At 33.2% G+C, this 19,394-nt stretch overlaps 1 protein-coding gene across 4 annotated transcripts; it reads right to left on the bottom strand.

Moving 5' to 3' along the window:
- Positions 1-1,186: 1,186 nt before the first annotated feature.
- On the bottom strand, positions 1,187-15,163 carry LOC126969110 (troponin C, isoallergen Bla g 6.0101). Of its 4 annotated transcripts, none has more exons than XM_050814421.1 (6): positions 14,964-15,163; positions 14,823-14,850; positions 5,465-5,608; positions 4,967-5,086; positions 2,835-2,966; positions 1,187-1,266 (listed from the first exon to the last, which is right to left on the bottom strand). In XM_050814421.1, exons 1-6 carry the CDS (start codon positions 14,964-14,966, stop codon positions 1,226-1,228), a joined length of 468 nt encoding a protein of 155 aa, XP_050670378.1. In that variant the 5' UTR covers positions 14,967-15,163; the 3' UTR covers positions 1,187-1,225. The 4 variants fall into 4 exon arrangements, with proteins under 4 accessions (XP_050670378.1, XP_050670377.1, XP_050670376.1 ...); XM_050814420.1 differs by lacking the exon at positions 14,823-14,850 and adding an exon at positions 6,118-6,145; XM_050814419.1 differs by lacking the exons at positions 14,823-14,850; positions 14,964-15,163 and adding exons at positions 6,118-6,145; positions 6,258-6,438.
- Between the last annotated feature and the right edge of the window lie 4,231 nt (positions 15,164-19,394).

Genomic DNA, 19,394 nt, shown 5'->3' with positions numbered 1-19,394 from the left:
AATTATATAAATGATTTAAGTTTTCTTTAGTGTTAATTCCGCCAATATTTGTTTTTAAAACAATTCGACACGTGTTTCGCCTCTACACGAGGCATTCTCAGGACGTGTTGTCTCGCCAAAATCTGGCACGAGACTCCTAAAGAAAACTTAAATCATTTGTATAAGAAAGATGGGCTTCAAAGTGCGAGTGATATTTGAATACGAGTTCCGACGTGGAACTAACACGGCAAAAACAGCTCGCAATATCAATGTTGCGTTTGGAGAGGAGACTGCTAATAAACGCATCGTGTGATTTTGGTATAAAAACTTTCGTGATGGAAACTTTGATGTGAAGAACAAGCCACGTGGAAGACCGCCCACACAGGTGAATAAAAATGATTCCGAATCCGAGCCAAACTACCCAGGAATAAGCGGCATTGTTGAAGGTTACCTAATCAACAATATTGACTCATTTGCGAGAAATCAGTAAAATAAAAAAAAAATAAAAATGGATGCCTCATGATTTGACTGATCTGCAGATAGAAAAGTGTGATGAAACATGTGTTGCCTTGTTGAATCGATACAGAAATGAAGGAATATTGGATTGAATTGTGACATGTGATAAAAAGTGGATTATTTACAGTAACTGTTAAATGTTCAGAAATTTATGAAAAAAAAATATATTTTTCGATAATGCTTTTTTATCATTTTACGAAAAATTTATATCAGACCATTTTTGGAGATCGAGTTTAAGAGATTCGAGATCGTCAAAACCATTTCAACCCTTATTTTCAAGATGGTGGCCCTGGAACAAGGGCGGCGACCCTACAATCTTGGTTTAAGCTTTACTCTGACCCCCCCTACACATCAAAAAAATAAAATTGCGTCCTCTAAAAAACGCAAGGTTAGGCCTAAAAAATATAACATTTCAATGGACTATTTATATAATTCTGTTATTTTCCAGAAGAAAACAGCGATTGTTATATTTACGATATTATAAATATTCAACACAGACCTTTGTAATTAATCATTAAAACTAATGGTGCTACATATTAATTTTAAGGGTTGTTTACCCAAAAATGTACCTTTTTAAGTATTATAAATAAATCTACTGTACATTTATAAATAAAATCATGAAAGTTCAATAAACAATGTAATAAATAATTTATTATCTTATAATTGCAGTATTAATAATAAAACACAGAACAACAATTAATTTTAGTATAATTCCTCATAGCCCTCTTCATTATCTTTCATCATCACCTCCGGTCATAACTTCCATGAACTCTGAAATAAAATTATTTATTTTATAAACAGTTCTTGTATTTGTAGTTTTTAATAAAATAAAAGATCAGCTGTACTAAATACTACGCGTCAGATGTGAAATCATCATCAAAGTCTACTACGAAATACAACCAAACACACCGAGTGAGTCCGACTTAGTCGACACGAGCCGACTTTAGCTCTATATAGCCTAGAGTGACAGCTCAGTATCAACGCGTAACTATAAAATAAAGTTTCCACTAAAACAATCGTTCTATGTATAGAACGTCATAGACTAAAATATGATGTTGTAGAATAAGATATTCTAATGTATTCTGTCGCCCACTTCCACCTTCAAACGACACACCACTAAGTAGAATATCATCCGCACTATCTGGATGAGTAGCCTTCTACCACAGTGCAGTTTAAAGTAAATTTCTTTACTACCAAACTGTGAAATGAACTTCCTTGTGCGGTGTTTCCTTGACGATACGACTTCCTTACCAGACCGATAAGTTCTTGCGATTCCTCTGGTACTCGTCAATTCTCCTTCAATAAAGAGTTTGACTCAAAGAAAGGCGCTGTGTGTAAGTATGTCTGTAGCTCCTGTCACTTGCTGAAAGCTATGTATCTGGTGAATGTTTGGATATTTTCAATTCTCGACGAATATGTATTACATAATAAAGTATATAATACAAAATGGGTTCCATATTACAAAAACATATTCTGAATAACTTCGGACTTAGGCGTTGAGTGTTCAAATTTTCTGAATTAGGTTAAACTTTTTGAGATGGTCGTTCTAGATCGTAAGTCATTACTTAAATACGTAATGGGCAGTCTTATTATATATACATATTATGTTTTATATTTCATAGATACATTTATACTAACGGGAAAAACTAATCTCGACAACACAGAGTCTGATTTATTAATATGTGGGCAAAACTTTGAGAATCTTTCCATATAATAAAATTATTGTAATAAATAAAGAAAGTGTAAAGTAAGTACATTGATTATTTTTAAGTTGCAGTATGTTCTTTAAACATAGAACCTATAGAATGTTTCTCTGTTTGTCCTGGCAAAATGTAAGAACTACTGAATGCCGCCGAATTTCACCTTCGCACGACACGCCACAAGTTACGATATCATCCCCACCATCTGGATGTGTGGCGGTCCTCCACAGTGCGGCTTTCAAGGAGCTTTCGTCCTCGTACTACGAAGCTGTGGAATGAGCTTCCTTGTGCGGTGTTTCCGGGACGATACGACATGGGTACCTTCAAGAAAAGCGCGTACACCTTTCTTAAAGGCCGGCAACGCTCTTGTGATTCCTCTGGTGTTGCAAGAGAGTGTGGGCGGCGGTGATCACTTAACACCAGGTGACCCGTACGCTCGTTTGTCCTCCTATTCCATAAAAAAAAAACATTTAGTTAAAATTTTGCGTGAATAATATCAAGAGGTTGAGACATTATAATAGAAAGAACGGTACATAATATAACGTTACATCTATATTCCTGTATCCTCTGCATAGTATTTTTGCAGTTTTATAGAGTCCAAACAGATGATGTCACAAGCAGTAGCCAGTGTAAACGTACCGTCAAAGTCCACAGTTCCGGAACCATCAGAATCAATTTCCTCAATCATCATATCCAAGTCCTCAGGGCTGATTTTGTCATCTAACTCCCTCAGAATTTCTCTCAAGACTTGTGTTGTAATGTAACCGTTACCTGAAAATTTATATAATAATAAGGGTGTTGACACACTTTTACTCAAATTAAAACCTAAACTAGGCATAGCCTACGCATGTGCTATGGGTGCAAGACAACGATATCTTCATTTGATTTGATAGTAAAAAAAAAAAAAACAAAGTTAATGACTAATTAAAAACTATTCGTTACTATTGGTTGGAATCCAAGTTCCATACCCAAAATGGATAAGAACGCCAATTGAGTAATGCGATTGAGATAAAAATGATCCGATAGTTATAAAGAATAAATTTTCAATAGAATATTAATATTTTATGCCATCAAAAATATAACTTGTAACAAAAATCATGTCTCGCAACTCGGTTCTTCTATTATAAAAAGTGGTGAGATCCATATACCAAGTCGGTAAATTTAATCAGTCCCTATTTAAAGGTCCTTCTGTCTGAGGTTATTACTAAATTAGTAAACCTATCAACATTTTGTAGTGACCATGACAATATTGAAAATATTTTATGTTTTAAAGAAATGTGTTTTCAAAGTGTGCCTTATGAGAGTCAATTTCTTTTCCGATACTACTTATTGAGCATTAGGCATTTAGTAAGTATTGCATAATATGTAGATGAACTTGAATTGTTTTGTTATTCAGTAGATTTCTCGTGACAGGTATCGTCATGCTCGCTTAAACGCCTCTGCTTGTGGCGGCGACGTGGGGCGGGTCGTTCCCTTCCCTAAAATATGGTAGAGGGAGGCGATGGCTGGTCCATGCGTCATGCTCGTGAACGGGTGCTACTCGTGGGGGCTGGATGATCTTGTTACCGGGAGGTCTGCTTGATGTGTTTTTTTATTATTATTATTTCATTTAAAGTTAAAGTTATTATATATTTTATTTTATGAAATGCTCACATAATGCCTCTATTTATTTACGGTGTGTGTGGATTGATGCATCTACTATACTCAATAACTCTTGTGTTTATAAGTATTAATTTACTTTTTTCTTTTTTTGAATTACTCATGTAAGCCTTTAAATTTTTGAAATTTGAGTATTTTTGTTGCGTCACTTTGTAAAACAACTAAATTGTAAATCTTGACTTAAAAGAGTGGCAATGAGTTTCTTGCTACTTCTTCTCATTAGCTCAACCCTAAAGGGTTTAGTAAACGAAGTAGCGGTAAATTCAATAAGAAACAATATTTTTATATTTTTTTTTGACATTCATAAGTGTCATTTCTGTGACCTACATGAATAAAGTGTTTTTGAATTTGAATTTGAATTTGAACTTCAACTACATTTTTTCTAAAAGACCTTCAATGTCTCTATGAATATATCTCTGAAGATTTAATCAAAAATCTGTACGGTAAGTGCTTCTTAATCTAATGTATGTATTCACTAATTGAGAATTCCTGCACCTTAATACTTCCAAAGTTGACATTAGATGTAACTCTAAAAAGTGCCACGTAAACTTGCATCACAAGCACCACCTGCATAAATAACGTTGTAACATCATATACAATAATATATGGGATTACAAAGTTATTTATACAACTGGTGTATCTAGAAAAATGGACCGAGAGATCGCAAAATATTTTAGTTTTTTCTAAATTTGAAGCTTCTATCTGCTAGAAATGCCTTAAACTTTTGATGATCGGCCAGTCAGTCAGTCAGTGAGTCAGTGACAGAATTAAGAAACTTGCTTGACTAGCTATAATTTCAAAAAAGGATTGGTTCAAATTGAATGAAATTTGAAATATACCGTCTTTATACAATGTCTGCTCGCTTGCTGAAAATTCAGGCTTTATTAGGCTAATTTTATCAAGAAAGTTATAGATAGGGTGTGGTAGATTGGCCTGAACTGCTTCGATTAAAGGATGGTACGGCTGATTCGCTTGTTTTTGCTCGACTTGGCAGATAAAAATAAGAATAGTAGGATAGACACGGATAGAGTTACATTAAGGAAATAGTAATAAGTTCAAAGGTTGCTTCATTACACATGGCCATCGCGTTACAGCTGGCAGTAACTACTAACCTTCTTTATCATATAAACGGAATGCTTCTTTTAGTTCTTGCTGCATTGCTTCAGTATCCTCTTCTACCATGAACCTAGATGCCAGAGTTACAAACTCTTCGAATTCCAATTCTCCAGATCCTAAAATATTATAAAAACACTAAGATTTCAGAGTGTTAAGACAGATTAATAATATGATATTCAAATTCAAATATTTTTATTCAAAATAGGATTCAAAATCACTTTTTAAACGTCAAAAACTACCACCCATTCAAAATAGACTGTCTCAGACCTGAGAAGAACGGGCGCAAGAAACTCAAGATAAGAAAGATAATTATGTAAGGCCTGACTTTCGAATTAGATTAGAGACTCAGATATTTAGTCAAAACTAAAGTAAATTAAATAGAGAAATCTCCACTAAGCAAAATATAAGAATTGAAAAAAAAAATGTTATAGATTATATAACATGGAACTGCTCAGATATTCTGAGATACAGTACCTACTGTATACTGAACTCACCATCCTCATCAACTTCGTCAATAATTTCTTTCAGCGAATCATCGTCAACAGGATGGCCCAACATCCCGAGGATTGTTCCCACCATCACAGTGCCAATACATCCTTTCTTCTCGTGATCGAAGGCTTCAAAGGCCTTTTTTAAGACTAAAAACAAACTATGTTTGAATCTTCTATCGATAACCACGTTACATCGAAGTGATGATATAATGTATAAGATATAGTTTTGTATGCATTAAATATTTTTAAATAGTGTATATTTTCTTAAGTGACAATTACTCACTGAATGTAACTACAATATTTGTTAAACTATTTTGTAATTACTCTAGAATTTCTTACGAATGAAAAGGTTAGGTACGTTAGAACTGAAAAGCTTCAATGATTTCTTGTTAGTTCTTTATATTCTGTTTTTGTATCTTTACGTCATTAAATACTAATAAAGTTTATTACGATACTTACTGCTTCTTAATAGAAGTCTAAAAAGAGCAAAAATTAATTGACACATATTTAATAGCGACATCTATCAAAACAAGCGTTATTCTGAATGCAATGTATACAATATATGTACAAACGGCATAATTAAGTCTTTAGAGCTAGTCATGTTGTTAGGAATGGCAATATTATAGACACATTAATTATTTTATGAATATACATACTATTAATTTGTTCCTGGGGTAGTTCTTCCTAAAAAACAACACATTGATTAGAACAAATTATTCCCATCACATATTTGTGATATAACACATTTAAATTCAACAGATGTAACCCCTTTAAAACTTATAAAACTTCTACGCACCATTTTCACGTCTTATTTGAGTGAAGATTAAAAGAACAATGAGAAATAATATATGATAGCTGTCAATAAAAGTATAAATACAAGTCCTTGCCACTGAACAAATTGAGCTACAGCTATGATTTGCGTAACAATCCCCAGACTGATCGATTCACATCCCGAATCGAAGCACAAGTACTTTTGTCTGAGCGTTTCATTCGCTTTTAAATAACGTTTAAAGGCCACCTCAATACCGTATTACACTTACGATCTAGAAACAAATATGGCAGTATTGCTAGCCAATTAAAATGCATTGAATATTTTACAACAGCAATATTGGATGTCTGCCAATTAATTATTAAAGTGAAATTGAACGCGCGGAAATTTTAATTTCGTTTAAAATACTAATAATATACCAGACCAAAATATGAAGTCTATCATACGAATAATGAAGAAGATAAAGGTTGATATTTTTTATATCATAACTTTCACTTGTAAGTTATAAACATGAAAGTAAGTTCTACTTTTGCACTAATATCTTGAAGAAAAAAAAAATAAACCTAATCTCAAAATAAATATCATTTATTATTACGAACACGGGTTGTTTCTGTTATAGCCTTGCCTCAAAATGTACAGACATATCGCGATATATTGTTTAACATACTAAATTTGTTTTAAGTGTCTTTCATTAAACAGATCACTTCTCCAACAGAGTCTTTTTATTACAGGAACATTAGTAGTTCCATTTTAAGTTTTTAGGGACGCGGATGCAATACATAATATTATATTGTATGTTTGGAAGTCAGTACATTTTCACAAGACATTTTAAACTCGTTGACTAGTCTATTTCATTATTAGTTATAACTGTAGGTTAGTTTTGAAATTATTTTGCTAACGGAAATAGCTAAATTAACCAACAAAATACACTGCTGTATTCAATTTATCAAAAAAAAACTGGCTAATCAGTTACCATTGAACACATGTATGAGAAGAATAAAATGAAAAACAATCCCATGAAAATTGTAATTCATTAAATAATTTCGTTCAACTCATAATATTAACTCCTAATCACCTAAATTGTTTTCCCTTGAGATATTTTTAATTAATAAGTAATACATGTTAAAAATTTTTTGCAGGAGTTTTGAAAAGTTTAATACTGTAAGGTTCATATTAATAAAATATATATATTTTTGTTTTAGTCAGTTCTTATACCATTTTGTATCGTTTATAACTAGCTGCCCGGACTGACTTCGTTATTAAATAAATATAAAGTTGGTATTTCCGAGTGATCCAGTTATTTATATCTCAACATTCATTTAAATCTGTAATATCTTTGAAAATATTCATTTCAATTACATGCTGTAAATGGCCATATTGATCTAAATTAAACGCACAATGTAAATTTTTGAAGGGACTTATTTTTTTTTATGATAATAAGGGACAAGACAAGCAGGACGTTCAGCTGATGGTGATTGATACGCCCTGCCCATTAAAGTGCCGCTTAAGAATATTGAAAAACCCAATAATTCTGAGTGGCACTACAATTGCGCTCGTCACCTTGAGACTTAAGATGTCAAGTCTTATTTGCCCAGTAATTTCACTTGCTACGGCGCCCTTCAGACCGAAACAGTAATGCTTACACATTACTGCTTCACGGCAGAAAAAGGCGCCGTTGTGGTACCCATAATCTAGCCGGCTTCCTGTGCAAAGACCTACCACTCATAAAAATACGTAATTAGGTTAGAATTAATGCGGTGTTGCTTAAAATAGCTTCTTAAATAAGCCATTATTTCTTTTAAAAAGTATAGGATCAAAAATGGTTATTGTGGGTTATTCCTAAGGGATAGACATGTGCCATCGCATACTTTTTTAAGGTGTACACTACTGTACTACATGATCTTGTACTGTAGGATTCAGGCAGCGTTTGCAATGTAAGCCCAAAAAATGTGTTCATACGTATATGAGAGAGAAGTTTCTAATGTTTCTAATTATGTCGTAACATCACATTAGAAACCTCTAAAGTATATCAGTGTTTCTCTACCATATAATGCATGTACTATACATATCATCACTGTATCTATTAAAAAACCGCATCAAAATCCATTGCGTAGTATTAAAGATCTAAGCATACAGACAGACAGCCGGATACGACTTTGTTTTATACTATATAGTTAATTAATAATAGGGGTTAATTAATGAAATTGCCGTTTTATTGTAATAGTTACTTCGAATTGATATAGAACCTTCATGGTTTGAGATTTTTGATCGAAAGTTATTTCACATGGTACCTATGTAGATCTTCTTTTAAAAATGTGCAACATTCGATTATAGACTTTCTGTTTTTTTTTGTAATTCAGCTTAGACAAGAAAGATGGGAAAATTTATTAAATTAGGCGTTACTTTGCGGAAATCCATAATTATACAAATGATTTAAGTTTTCTTTAGTGTTAATTCCGCCAATATTTGTTTTTAAAACAATTCGACACGTGTTTCGCCTCTACACGAGGCATCCTCAGGACGTGTTGTCTCGCCAAAATCTGGCACGAGACTCCTAAAGAAAACTTAAATCATTTGTATAAGAAAGATGGGCTTCAAAATACGAGTGATATTTGAATATGAGTTCCGACGTGGAACTAACACGGCAAAAACAGCTCGCAATATCAATGTTGCGTTTGGAGAGGAGACTGCTAATTAACGCATCGTGTGATTTTGGTATAAAAACTTTCGTGATGGAAACTTTGATGTGAAGAACAAGCCACGTGGAAGACCGCCCACACAGGTGAATAACAATGAATTGAAAGATATCCGAATCCGAGCCAAACTACCCAGGAATAAGCGGCATTGTTGAAGGTTACCTAATCAACAATATTGACTCATTTGAATCAGTAAAATAAAAAAAATTAATGATTTGACTGATCTGCAGATAGAAAAGCGTGATGAAACATGTGTTGCCTTGTTGAATCGATACAGAAATGAAGGAATATTGGATTGAATTGTGACATGTGATAAAAAGTGGATTCTTTACAGTAACTGTTAAATGTTCAGAAATTTATGAAAAAAAATATATTTTTCGATAATGCTTTTTTATCATTTTACGAAAAATTTATATCAGACCATTTTTGGAGATCGAGCTTAAGAGATATATCGTCAAAACCATTTATTTTTATAACCCTTATTTTCAAGATGGCGGCCCTGGAACAAGGGCGGCGACCCTACAATCTTGGTTTAAGCTTTACTCTGACCCCCCCTACACATCAAAAAAATAAAATTGCGTCCTCTAAAAAACGCAAGGTTAGGCCTAAAAAATGTAACATTTCAATGGACTATTTATATAATTCTGTTATTTTCCAGAAGAAAACAGCGATTGTTATATTTACGATATCATAAATATTCTACACAGACCTTTGTAATTAATCATTAAAACTAATGGTGCTACATATTAATTTTAAGGGTTGTTTACCCAAAAATTTACCTTTTTAAGTATTATAAATAAATCTACTGTACTATTATAAATAAAATCATGAAAGTTCAATAAACAATGTAATAAATAATTTATAATCTTATAATTGCAGTATTAATAATAAAACACAGAACAACAATTAATTTTAGTATAATTCCTCATAGCCCTCTTCATTATCTTTCATCATCACCTCCGGTCATAACTTCCATGAACTCTGAAATAAAATTATTTATTTTATAAACAGTTCTTGTATTTTTAGTTTTTAATAAAATAAAAGATCAGCTGTACTAAATACTACGCGTCAGATGTGAAATCATCATCAAAGTCTACTACGAAATACAACCAAACACACCGAGTGAGTCCGACTTAGTCGACACGAGCCGACTTTAGCTCTATATAGCCTAGAGTGACAGCTCAGTATCAATGCGTAACTATAAAATAAAGTTGCCACTAAAACAATCGTTATAATCTATGTATAGAACGTCATAGACTAAAATATAATGTTGTAGAATAAGATATTGTAATGTATTCTGTCGCCCACTTCCACCTTCAAACGACACGCCACTAAGTAGAATATCATCCGCATTATTTGGATGAGTAGCCAGTGGTAGAACCACAGTGCAGTTTAAAGTAAATTTCTTTACAACCAAACTGTGAAATGAACTTCCTTGTGCGGTGTTTCCTTGACGATACGACTTCCTTACCAGACCGATAAGTTCTTGCGATTCCTCTGGTACTCGTCAATTCTCCTTCAATAAAGAGTTTGACTCAAAGAAAGGCGCTGTGTGTAAGTATGTCTGTAGCTCCTGTCACTTGCTGAAAGCTATGTATCTGGTGAATGTTTGGATATTTTCAATTCTCGACGAATATGTATTACATAATAAAGTATATAATACAAAATGGGTTCCATATTACAAAAGCATATTCTGAATAACTTCGGACTTAGGCGTTGAGTGTTCAAATTTTCTGAATTAGGTTAAACTTTTTGAGATGGTCGTTCTAGATCGTAAGTCATTACTTAAATACGTAATGGGCAGTCTTATTATATATACATATTATGTTTTATATTTCATAGATACATTTATACTAACGGGAAGAACTAATCTCGACAACACAGAGTCTGATTTATTAATATGTGGGCAAAACTTTGAGAATCTTTCCATATAATAAAATTATTGTAATAAATAAAGAAAGTGTAAAGTAAGTACATTGATTATTTTTAAGTTGCAGTATGTTCTTTAAACATAGACCCTATAGAATGTTTCTCTGTTTGTCCTGGCAAAATGTAAGAACTACTGAATGCCGCCGAATTTCATCTTCGCACGACACGCCACAAGTTACGATATCATCCCCACCATCTGGATGTGTGGCGGTCCTCCACAGTGCGGCTTTCAAGGAGCTTTCGTCCTCGTACTACGAAGCTGTGGAATGAGCTTCCTTGTGCGGTGTTTCCGGGACGATACGACATGGGTACCTTCAAGAAAAGCGCGTACACCTTTCTTAAAGGCCGGCAACGCTCTTGTGATTCCTCTGGTGTTGCAAGAGAGTGTGGGCGGCGGTGATCACTTAACACCAGGTGACCCGTACGCTCGTTTGTCCTCCTATTCCATAAAAAAAAAACATTTAGTTAAAATTTTGCGTGAATAATATCAAGAGGTTGAGACATTATAATAGAAAGAACGGTACATAATATAACGTTACATCTATATTCCTGTATCCTCTGCATAGTATTTTTGCAGTTTTATAGAGTCCAAACAGATGATGTCACAAGCAGTAGCCAGTGTAGACGTACCGTCAAAGTCCACAGTTCCGGAACCATCAGAATCAATTTCCTCAATCATCATATCCAAGTCCTCAGGGCTGATTTTGTCATCTAACTCCCTCAGAATTTCTCTCAAGACTTGTGTTGTAATGTAACCGTTACCTGAAAATTTATATAATAATAATGGTGTTGACACACTTTAACTCAAATTAAAACCTTAACTAGGCATAGCCTACGCATGTGCTATGGGTGCAAGACAACGATATTTTCATTTGAATTGATTGTAAAAAAAAAAACAAAGTTAATGACTAATTAAAAACTATTCGTTACTATTGGTTGGAATCCAAGTTCCATACCCAAAATGGATAAGAAAGCCAATTGAGTAATGCGATTGAGATAAAAATGATCCGATAGTTATAAACAATAAATTTTCAATAGAATATTAATATTTTATGCCATCAAAAATATAACTTGTAACAAAAATCATGTCTCGCAACTCGGTTCTTCTATTATAAAAAGTGGTGAGATCCATATACCAAGTCGGTAAATTTAATCAGTCCCTATTTAAAGGTCCTTCTGTCTGAGGTTATTACTAAATTAGTAAACCTATCAACATTTTGTAGTGACCATGACAATATTGAAAATATTTTATGTTTTAAAGAAATGTGTTTTCAAAGTGTGCCTTATGAGAGTCAATTTCTTCTCCGATACTACTTATTGAGCATTAGGCATTTAGTAAGTATTGCATAATATGTAGATGAACTTGAATTGTTTTGTTATTCAGTAGATTTCTCGTGACAGGTATCGTCATGCTCGCTTAAATGCCTCTGCTTGTGGCGGCGACGTGGGGCGGGTCGTTCCCTTCCCTAAAATATGGTCGAGGAAGGCGATGGCTGGTCCATGCGTCATGCTCGTGAACGGGTGCTACTCGTGGGGGCTGGATGATCTTGTTACCGGGTGGTCTGCTTGATGTGTTTTTTTATTATTATTATTTCCTTTAAAGTTAAAGTTATTATATATTTTATTTTATGAAATGATCACATAATGCCTCTATTTATTTACGGTGTGTGTGGATTGATGCATCTACTATACTCAATAACTCTTGTGTTTATAAGTATTAATTTACTTTTTTTTTAGACTTACTCATGTAGGCCTTTAAGTTTTTGACATTTGAGTATTTTTGTTGCGTCACTTTGCATATATTGTAATTTAAATGATTTGTAAAACAACTAAATTGTAAATCTTGACTTAAAAGAGTGGCAATGAGTTTCTTGCTACTTCTTCTCATTAGCTCAACCGAAGTAGTAGTAGTAGTAAACGGAGTAGCGGTAAATTCAATAAGAAACAATATTTTAATATTTTTTTTTTGACATTCATAACTGTCATTTCTGTGACCTACATGATTAAAGTGTTTTTGAATTTGAATTTGAATTTGAACTTCAACTACATTTTTTCTAAATGACCTTCAATGTCTCTATGAATATATCTCTGAAGATTTAATCAAAAATCTGTACGGTAAGTGCTTCTTAATCTAATGTATGTTATTCACTAATTGAGAATTCCTGCACCTTAATACTTCCAAAGTTGACATTAGATGTAACTCTCAAAAGTGCCACGTAAACTTGCATCACAAGCACCAACAGCATAAATAACGTGGTAACATCATATACAATAATATATGGGATTACAAAGTTATTTATACAACTGGTGTATCTAGGAAAAATGGACCGAGAGACCGCAAAATATTTTAGTTTTTTCTTCATTTATACACTAAACACTAGTTTTTTCAAAATTTGAAGCTTCTATCTGCTAGAAATGCCTTAATCTTTTGATGATCGGCCAGTCAGTCAGTCAGTGAGTCAGTGACAGAATTAAGAAACTTGCTTGACTAGCTATAATTTCAAAAAAGGATTGGTTCAAATTGAATGAAATTTGAAATATATCGTCTTTATACAATGACTGCTCGCTTGCTGAAAATTCAGGCTTTATTAGGCTAATTTTATCAAGAAAGTTATAGATAGGGTGTGGTAAATTGGCCTGAACTGCTTCGATTAAAGGATGGTAAGGCTGATTCGCTTGTTTTTGCTCGACTTGGCAGATAAAAATAAGAATAGTAGGATAGACACGGATAGAGTTACATTAAGGAAATAGTAATAAGTTCAAAGGTTGCTTCATTACACATGGCCATCGCGTTACAGCTGGCAGTAACTACTAACCTTCTTTATCATATAAACGGAATGCTTCTTTTAGTTCTTGCTGCATTGCTTCAGTATCCTCTTCTACCATGAACCTAGATGCCAGAGTTACAAACTCTTCGAATTCCAATTCTCCAGATCCTAAAATATTATAAAAACACTAAGATTTCAGAGTGTTAAGACAGATTAATAATGTGATATTCAAATTCAAATATTTTTATTCAAAATAGGATTCAAAATCACTTTTTAAACGTCAAAAACTACCACCCATTCAAAATAGACTGTCTCAGACCTGAGGAGAACGGGCGCAAGAAACTCAAGATAAGAAATATAATTATGTAAGGCCTGACTTTCGAATTAGATTAGAGACACAGATATTTAGTCAAAACTAAAGTAAATTAAATAGAGAAATCTCCACTAAGCAAAATATAAGAATTGAAAAAAAAAATGTTATAGGTTAGGTAACATGGAACTGCTCAGATCTTCTGAGATACAGTACCTACTGTATACTGAACTCACCATCCTCATCAACTTCGTCAATAATTTCTTTCAGCGAATCATCGTCAACAGGATGGCCCAACATCCCGAGGATTGTTCCCACCATCACAGTGCCAATACATCCTTTCTTCTCGTGATCGAAGGCTTCAAAGGCCTTTTTTAAGACTAAAAACAAACTCTTTTTGAATCTTCTATCGATAACCACGTTACATCGAAGTGATGATATAATATATAAGATATAGTTTTTTATGCATTAAATATTTTTAAATAGTGTATATTTTCTAAAGTGACAATTACTCACTGAATGTAACTACAATATTTGTTAAACTATTTTGTAATTACTCTAGAATTTCTTACGAATGAAAAGGTTAGGTACGTTAGAACTGAAAAGCTTCAATGATTTCTTGTTAGTTCTTTATATTCTGTTTTTGTATCTTTACGTCATTAAATACTAATAAATTTTATTACGATACTTACTGCTTCTTAATAGAAGTCTAAAAAGAGCAAAAATTAATTGACAAATAGCGACATCTATCAAAACAAGCGTTATTCTGAATGCAATGTATACAATATATACAATGTATACAAACGGCATAATTAAGTCTTTAGAGCTAGTCATGTTGTTAGGAATGGCAATATTATAGACACATTAATTATTTTATGAATATACATACTATTAATTTGTTCCTGGGGTAGTTCTTCCTAAAAAACAAACACATTGATTAGAACAAATTATTCCCATCACATATTTGTGATATAACACATTTAAATTCAACAGATGTAACCCCTTTAAAACTTATAAAACTTCTACGCACCATTTTCACGTCTTATTTGAGTGAAGATTAAAAGAACAATGAGAAATAATATATGATAGCTGTCAATAAAAGTATAAATACAAGTCCTTGCCACTGAACAAATTGAGCTACAGCTATGATTTGCGTAACAATCCCCAGACTGATCGATTCACATCCCGAATCGAAGCACAAGTACTTTTGTCTGAGCGTTTCATTCGCTTTTAAATAACGTTTAAAGGCCACCTCAATACCGTATTACACTTACGATCTAGAAACAAATATGGCAGTATTGCTAGCCAATTAAAATGCATTGAATATTTTACAACAGCAATATTGGATGTCTGCCAATTAATTATTAAAGTGAAATTGAACGCGCGGAAAGTTACTAAAGTTAATAACTGTATAGAAGTTTTATCTCTCTTTCTGAAAGATTTAGTGTAGTTTAGAGAAACATTATAAGCGTTATCGTATCTGATCTCATAGCAACTTTGTAAGTCATGCCAACTCAGAACTAAGTTTGGAAATAAATTCAATAAGTCTCGCAATTAAGTTAGCTTTTATTGCATTCATTATTAGTTAAAAGACTCATAACATTTGGAGTTCTACATAATATGTCACTATGTATTGGTTTACTAGTAAAAATTAAGCGTGAAATGTATGTTTACGTTTACCGATCTTGATCTTTTGAAATTTTTCCCATTTTGAGTTAGATTAGTTTAGGATTTACTGCACTTGAGGCATTTTAAAGTTTTTATTCTTTCCAAAAAAATCGAATTTTATTGATCCCTTTATGATCGAAATGATTTATAATGTGTATCATTATTTGCTTAGACATTTAAATTTCCATTGAATGTTCTTTCCAATACTTACTTGTGTTTTTATGCTTTGTATAAGCATTAATTTTTCTGCTTGTCTGTTCCCGCATATTTAGATTATATTTACTTAGTGATGAATTAAAATCTTACTCACCTTAAAATCTTACCAGACATTTCGAAAATATATACCTCAGCTCTGCGGAGAACCGGCGCATGAAAATCAGACAGAGGACCTCTTTTATTTAATCAAATTTCATTACAATAAAATTTATTATTTATGTAGCCTGGGGGCAGTAAGTCCATTCGAAAGTTGTAATACTTTTAACAAAGTCATTTAATTTTATGTTTAGTTACATGTACCTACTACATGAACTTTTTGTAACTTATTATTCCCAAAAATTAAGTAAATTATTTAGTCAAAGACAATGTCTTAATTAATATTCAGTTGGAATTTTAATTGATATTATGTACAGTTTATAATCACTTAACAAATATATTGTTACTATAAATTATTTGACAGAATTCTCTCTTTCTCTTTTCAACCAATTATTGTATTACTTGTGTTTCAGCGTGAAAACATGTTATTTAATTATTAATCATTAATTTATTAGCAGACTATAATTAACAAAGAATCCGTTGTTTTTGCCGGCTACGGATGAAATGAATGTGTACGTGGTAGCTTTTCAATTTGCAATCTTTCCCATCATTTATGGTGATTCGTAAACCAGATAATCCAGAACCTCCTTTGCTGTGACTTGGTAGGCCGTATTCATTGAGTTATACTTTTAACTAGTCTTTAGAATCATCAGCTTGGGATAGCTGTGCTATTTTTTTTTTTATGGAATAGGAGGACAAACGAGCGTACGGGTCACCTGTTTCTCACCCACCGTCCTTATTATCTTGTAACACCAGAGGAATCACAAGAGCGTTGGCGACCTTATAAAGTAGCGAATAGACATTGGTACGTGGCGGGCGGGGATCGATGGCTCTCAATATCTTCCCAAATATAAATCACAAGTAGTGCCCGTTCACGAGCATGATGCATGGGCCAGCCATCGCCTCCCTCGACCATATTTTAGGGGGACTACCCGTCCCATGTCGCCGCCACAACCAATGACATTTAAGCGATATATGTATGCATATATATACGATATATTCCCAGGGCCTGGGAATATTACCTGCCCTATAACAGCATCTGTTCAGACCATAGACTTGCAATATACTAGCGCATAGGCAAACAAAGCATGCAAGTGAGAAGAAGAGATTGTACCGCCTTTTTTATTGTAAAGGAAAGAGATTGTATTGTGACTGTAACCGATTTTGGTTGAGAAGTCTTTAATCTTTTAGATATTATCACTAACTAACAACTAAGTAACGCACACATTGACAATTCAAAATTAATCACCAGTACATCAGTGGGAGGCTCCTTTGCACAGGATGCCGGCTAGATTATAAGTACCACAACGGCGCCTATTTCTGCCGTGAAGCAGTAAGCATTACTGTGTTTCGGTCTATAGGGCGCCGTAGCTAGTGATATTACTGGGCAAATGAAACTTAACATTTTATGTCTCCAGGTGACGAGCGTAATTATTGTAGTGCCGCTCAGAATTTTTGAGCTTTTCAAGAATCCTGAGTGCCACTGCATTGTAATGGGCAGGGCGTATCAATTACTGTTACTTCCCATATTTTCATTAAAAAAAAGTCACGCATTATCGGGCTGTCAGATCGTCTATGAACTGTATTGTTATATTGAAGGTGTATGGTTCAGACCATTTATGATGATCGGAGCTCTGAACTTATCACAGATGACATCCGTAAATGATATGAACAGAATGAAATCATTTGTGCCATCGATTTTATCACAATATTGGCACTCGCACAAGAATTTATCAAATTATGTTTTAAATTCAATGAAAGTTAATTGGCATTTGGATTGGCATTACATTTATTATGAGCGTTCATACAATTATTTCATTAAAGGTTTTATCAAATATTATGATGTTATTAAAATAATACTTATTAGTTAGATAAAGTATCTTTATGATATTAAGATAATAGTAGTAATTCGTTTACGATTTACCAACAGGATGGAGAAGGTTAGCGCGAGATAGAGATAAGTGGAAGCAACTGGGGTAGGCCTATGTTGAAAGACAACCTGACCAATAAAGTGGCTGCTGTGCTTAAACATAATTTTATTTAATTTTACTTTTTAATAGATATAAGAAAACATGTTTAATTAATAAAAAGTATATAAGTTTAAATGCATGGTCAGTGAATAAAGGCTTTTATTATTATTATTATTAGAGTAGTAATTCTTAGAAATAACAATTTGATAATGTATAGTATAATATATTAAATAACCGACAGCGCTTTAGTTATCTTTAGTTTTAAAGACGCTAAAAAAGGATTTGATATAATATAATTATTAATTTAACCTGGCTTGTTGTCATGGTTGTCAACAACAACAGACAATCTAGACAGACTTACAAGTAATTCATGAACGTTAACCAAGACTTAGGCTGCTAAAGATTAATTATAAAGGACAAATAATTACATTTGTAGGCAGTTACATCCGGAAGAAGAAGTCGTTCAAAAAGGCAAAATCTTGAATTCTGTATAATAAAAGCTAGTCTTCTTATTTACAATCTTAACATATGATATCTACCGCTACAGTGTCACGTCATTAAATTAATTTATATTAAAATTATGTTAGATTCTCATCGAACAGATTGAAGGATTTATTTCTATTAATAAATTGGTTTTTTAGTAGTTATCTTGGTGTTAGGGAATGATGATCGAAAATACGGACGGACTTTTGACTCAATAGATCTGAGTCATTTGTACTATTATTAAGGAGCTTGAATAAGACTACTATATCATGTTTCTTCCGTCTGTCTGACGGTGAGTTGTGAATGTTTTTATCCGCATTATGGTAGTTGTCCAATGGATGCTCTTTTTAAAATCTTTATGAACCTGGTAGCCCCACAAATCGCCTTACTATGACTTAATAAAACCATTCTTTTTATAACCTCCAATAAGCATCAGTGCCGCAGACCTATTATCTACTATGGCATAGACAAACAAAGTGTGCGAGGGAGAAGAGCGTCATTAACGGAGATACAGCGAGATAGAGAAGGTAAGCGAATCTATTGTTACTGTTATTATATTGACAAGTCGGAAAAAGTCCTTAGTATTTTGAATATAAAACTAGCTAATATTGTGATAATGTTACTGCTTATAGCTACCACGTGGACGAAGTCGCAGGCAGGAGCTAGTTTGTAATAATATAAATAAAAACTTTACTCTTGCTCAAAAGTTGACAAATAGGTATCTTTTTTTTAAATCTAGAAATAACAACATTTGTTTACATGGATGCATTACATATTTATAATACAGTCTTAATATAATGTACTTGATGTAACAAACAATTACAGGTATCTACCACATCATCATGATCATCAGCCGGAAGACGTCCAATGCTGGACAAAGTGGTCGCCATTCAAGGACTTTACTACCCCAACGGCCATCTGTCTGTTAAACTATGTGCCCAGCCCACTGCCATTTCAGTTTTGCAATCACTTGTACTATGTGGGTAACTTTGGTTCTCCTTCGGATCTTCTCATTTCTGATTCGATCT

The sequence above is a fragment of the Leptidea sinapis genome, chromosome 17, assembly GCF_905404315.1.
Source record: "Leptidea sinapis chromosome 17, ilLepSina1.1, whole genome shotgun sequence".
In the NCBI taxonomy this organism is placed as follows: domain Eukaryota; kingdom Metazoa; phylum Arthropoda; class Insecta; order Lepidoptera; family Pieridae; genus Leptidea; species Leptidea sinapis.
This window is presented reverse-complemented; position numbering and strand designations above follow the sequence as displayed.

Coding starts and splice junctions, on each gene's coding strand:
- LOC126969110 (XM_050814421.1), bottom strand. Junction 5,609..14,822: donor ACCCCAGGAACAAATTAATA/GTATGTATATTC, acceptor GTTTGTTTTTAG/TCTTAAAAAAGGCCTTTGAA. Junction 2,967..4,966: donor CCGTTTATATGATAAAGAAG/GTTAGTAGTTAC, acceptor ATAAATTTTCAG/GTAACGGTTACATTACAACA.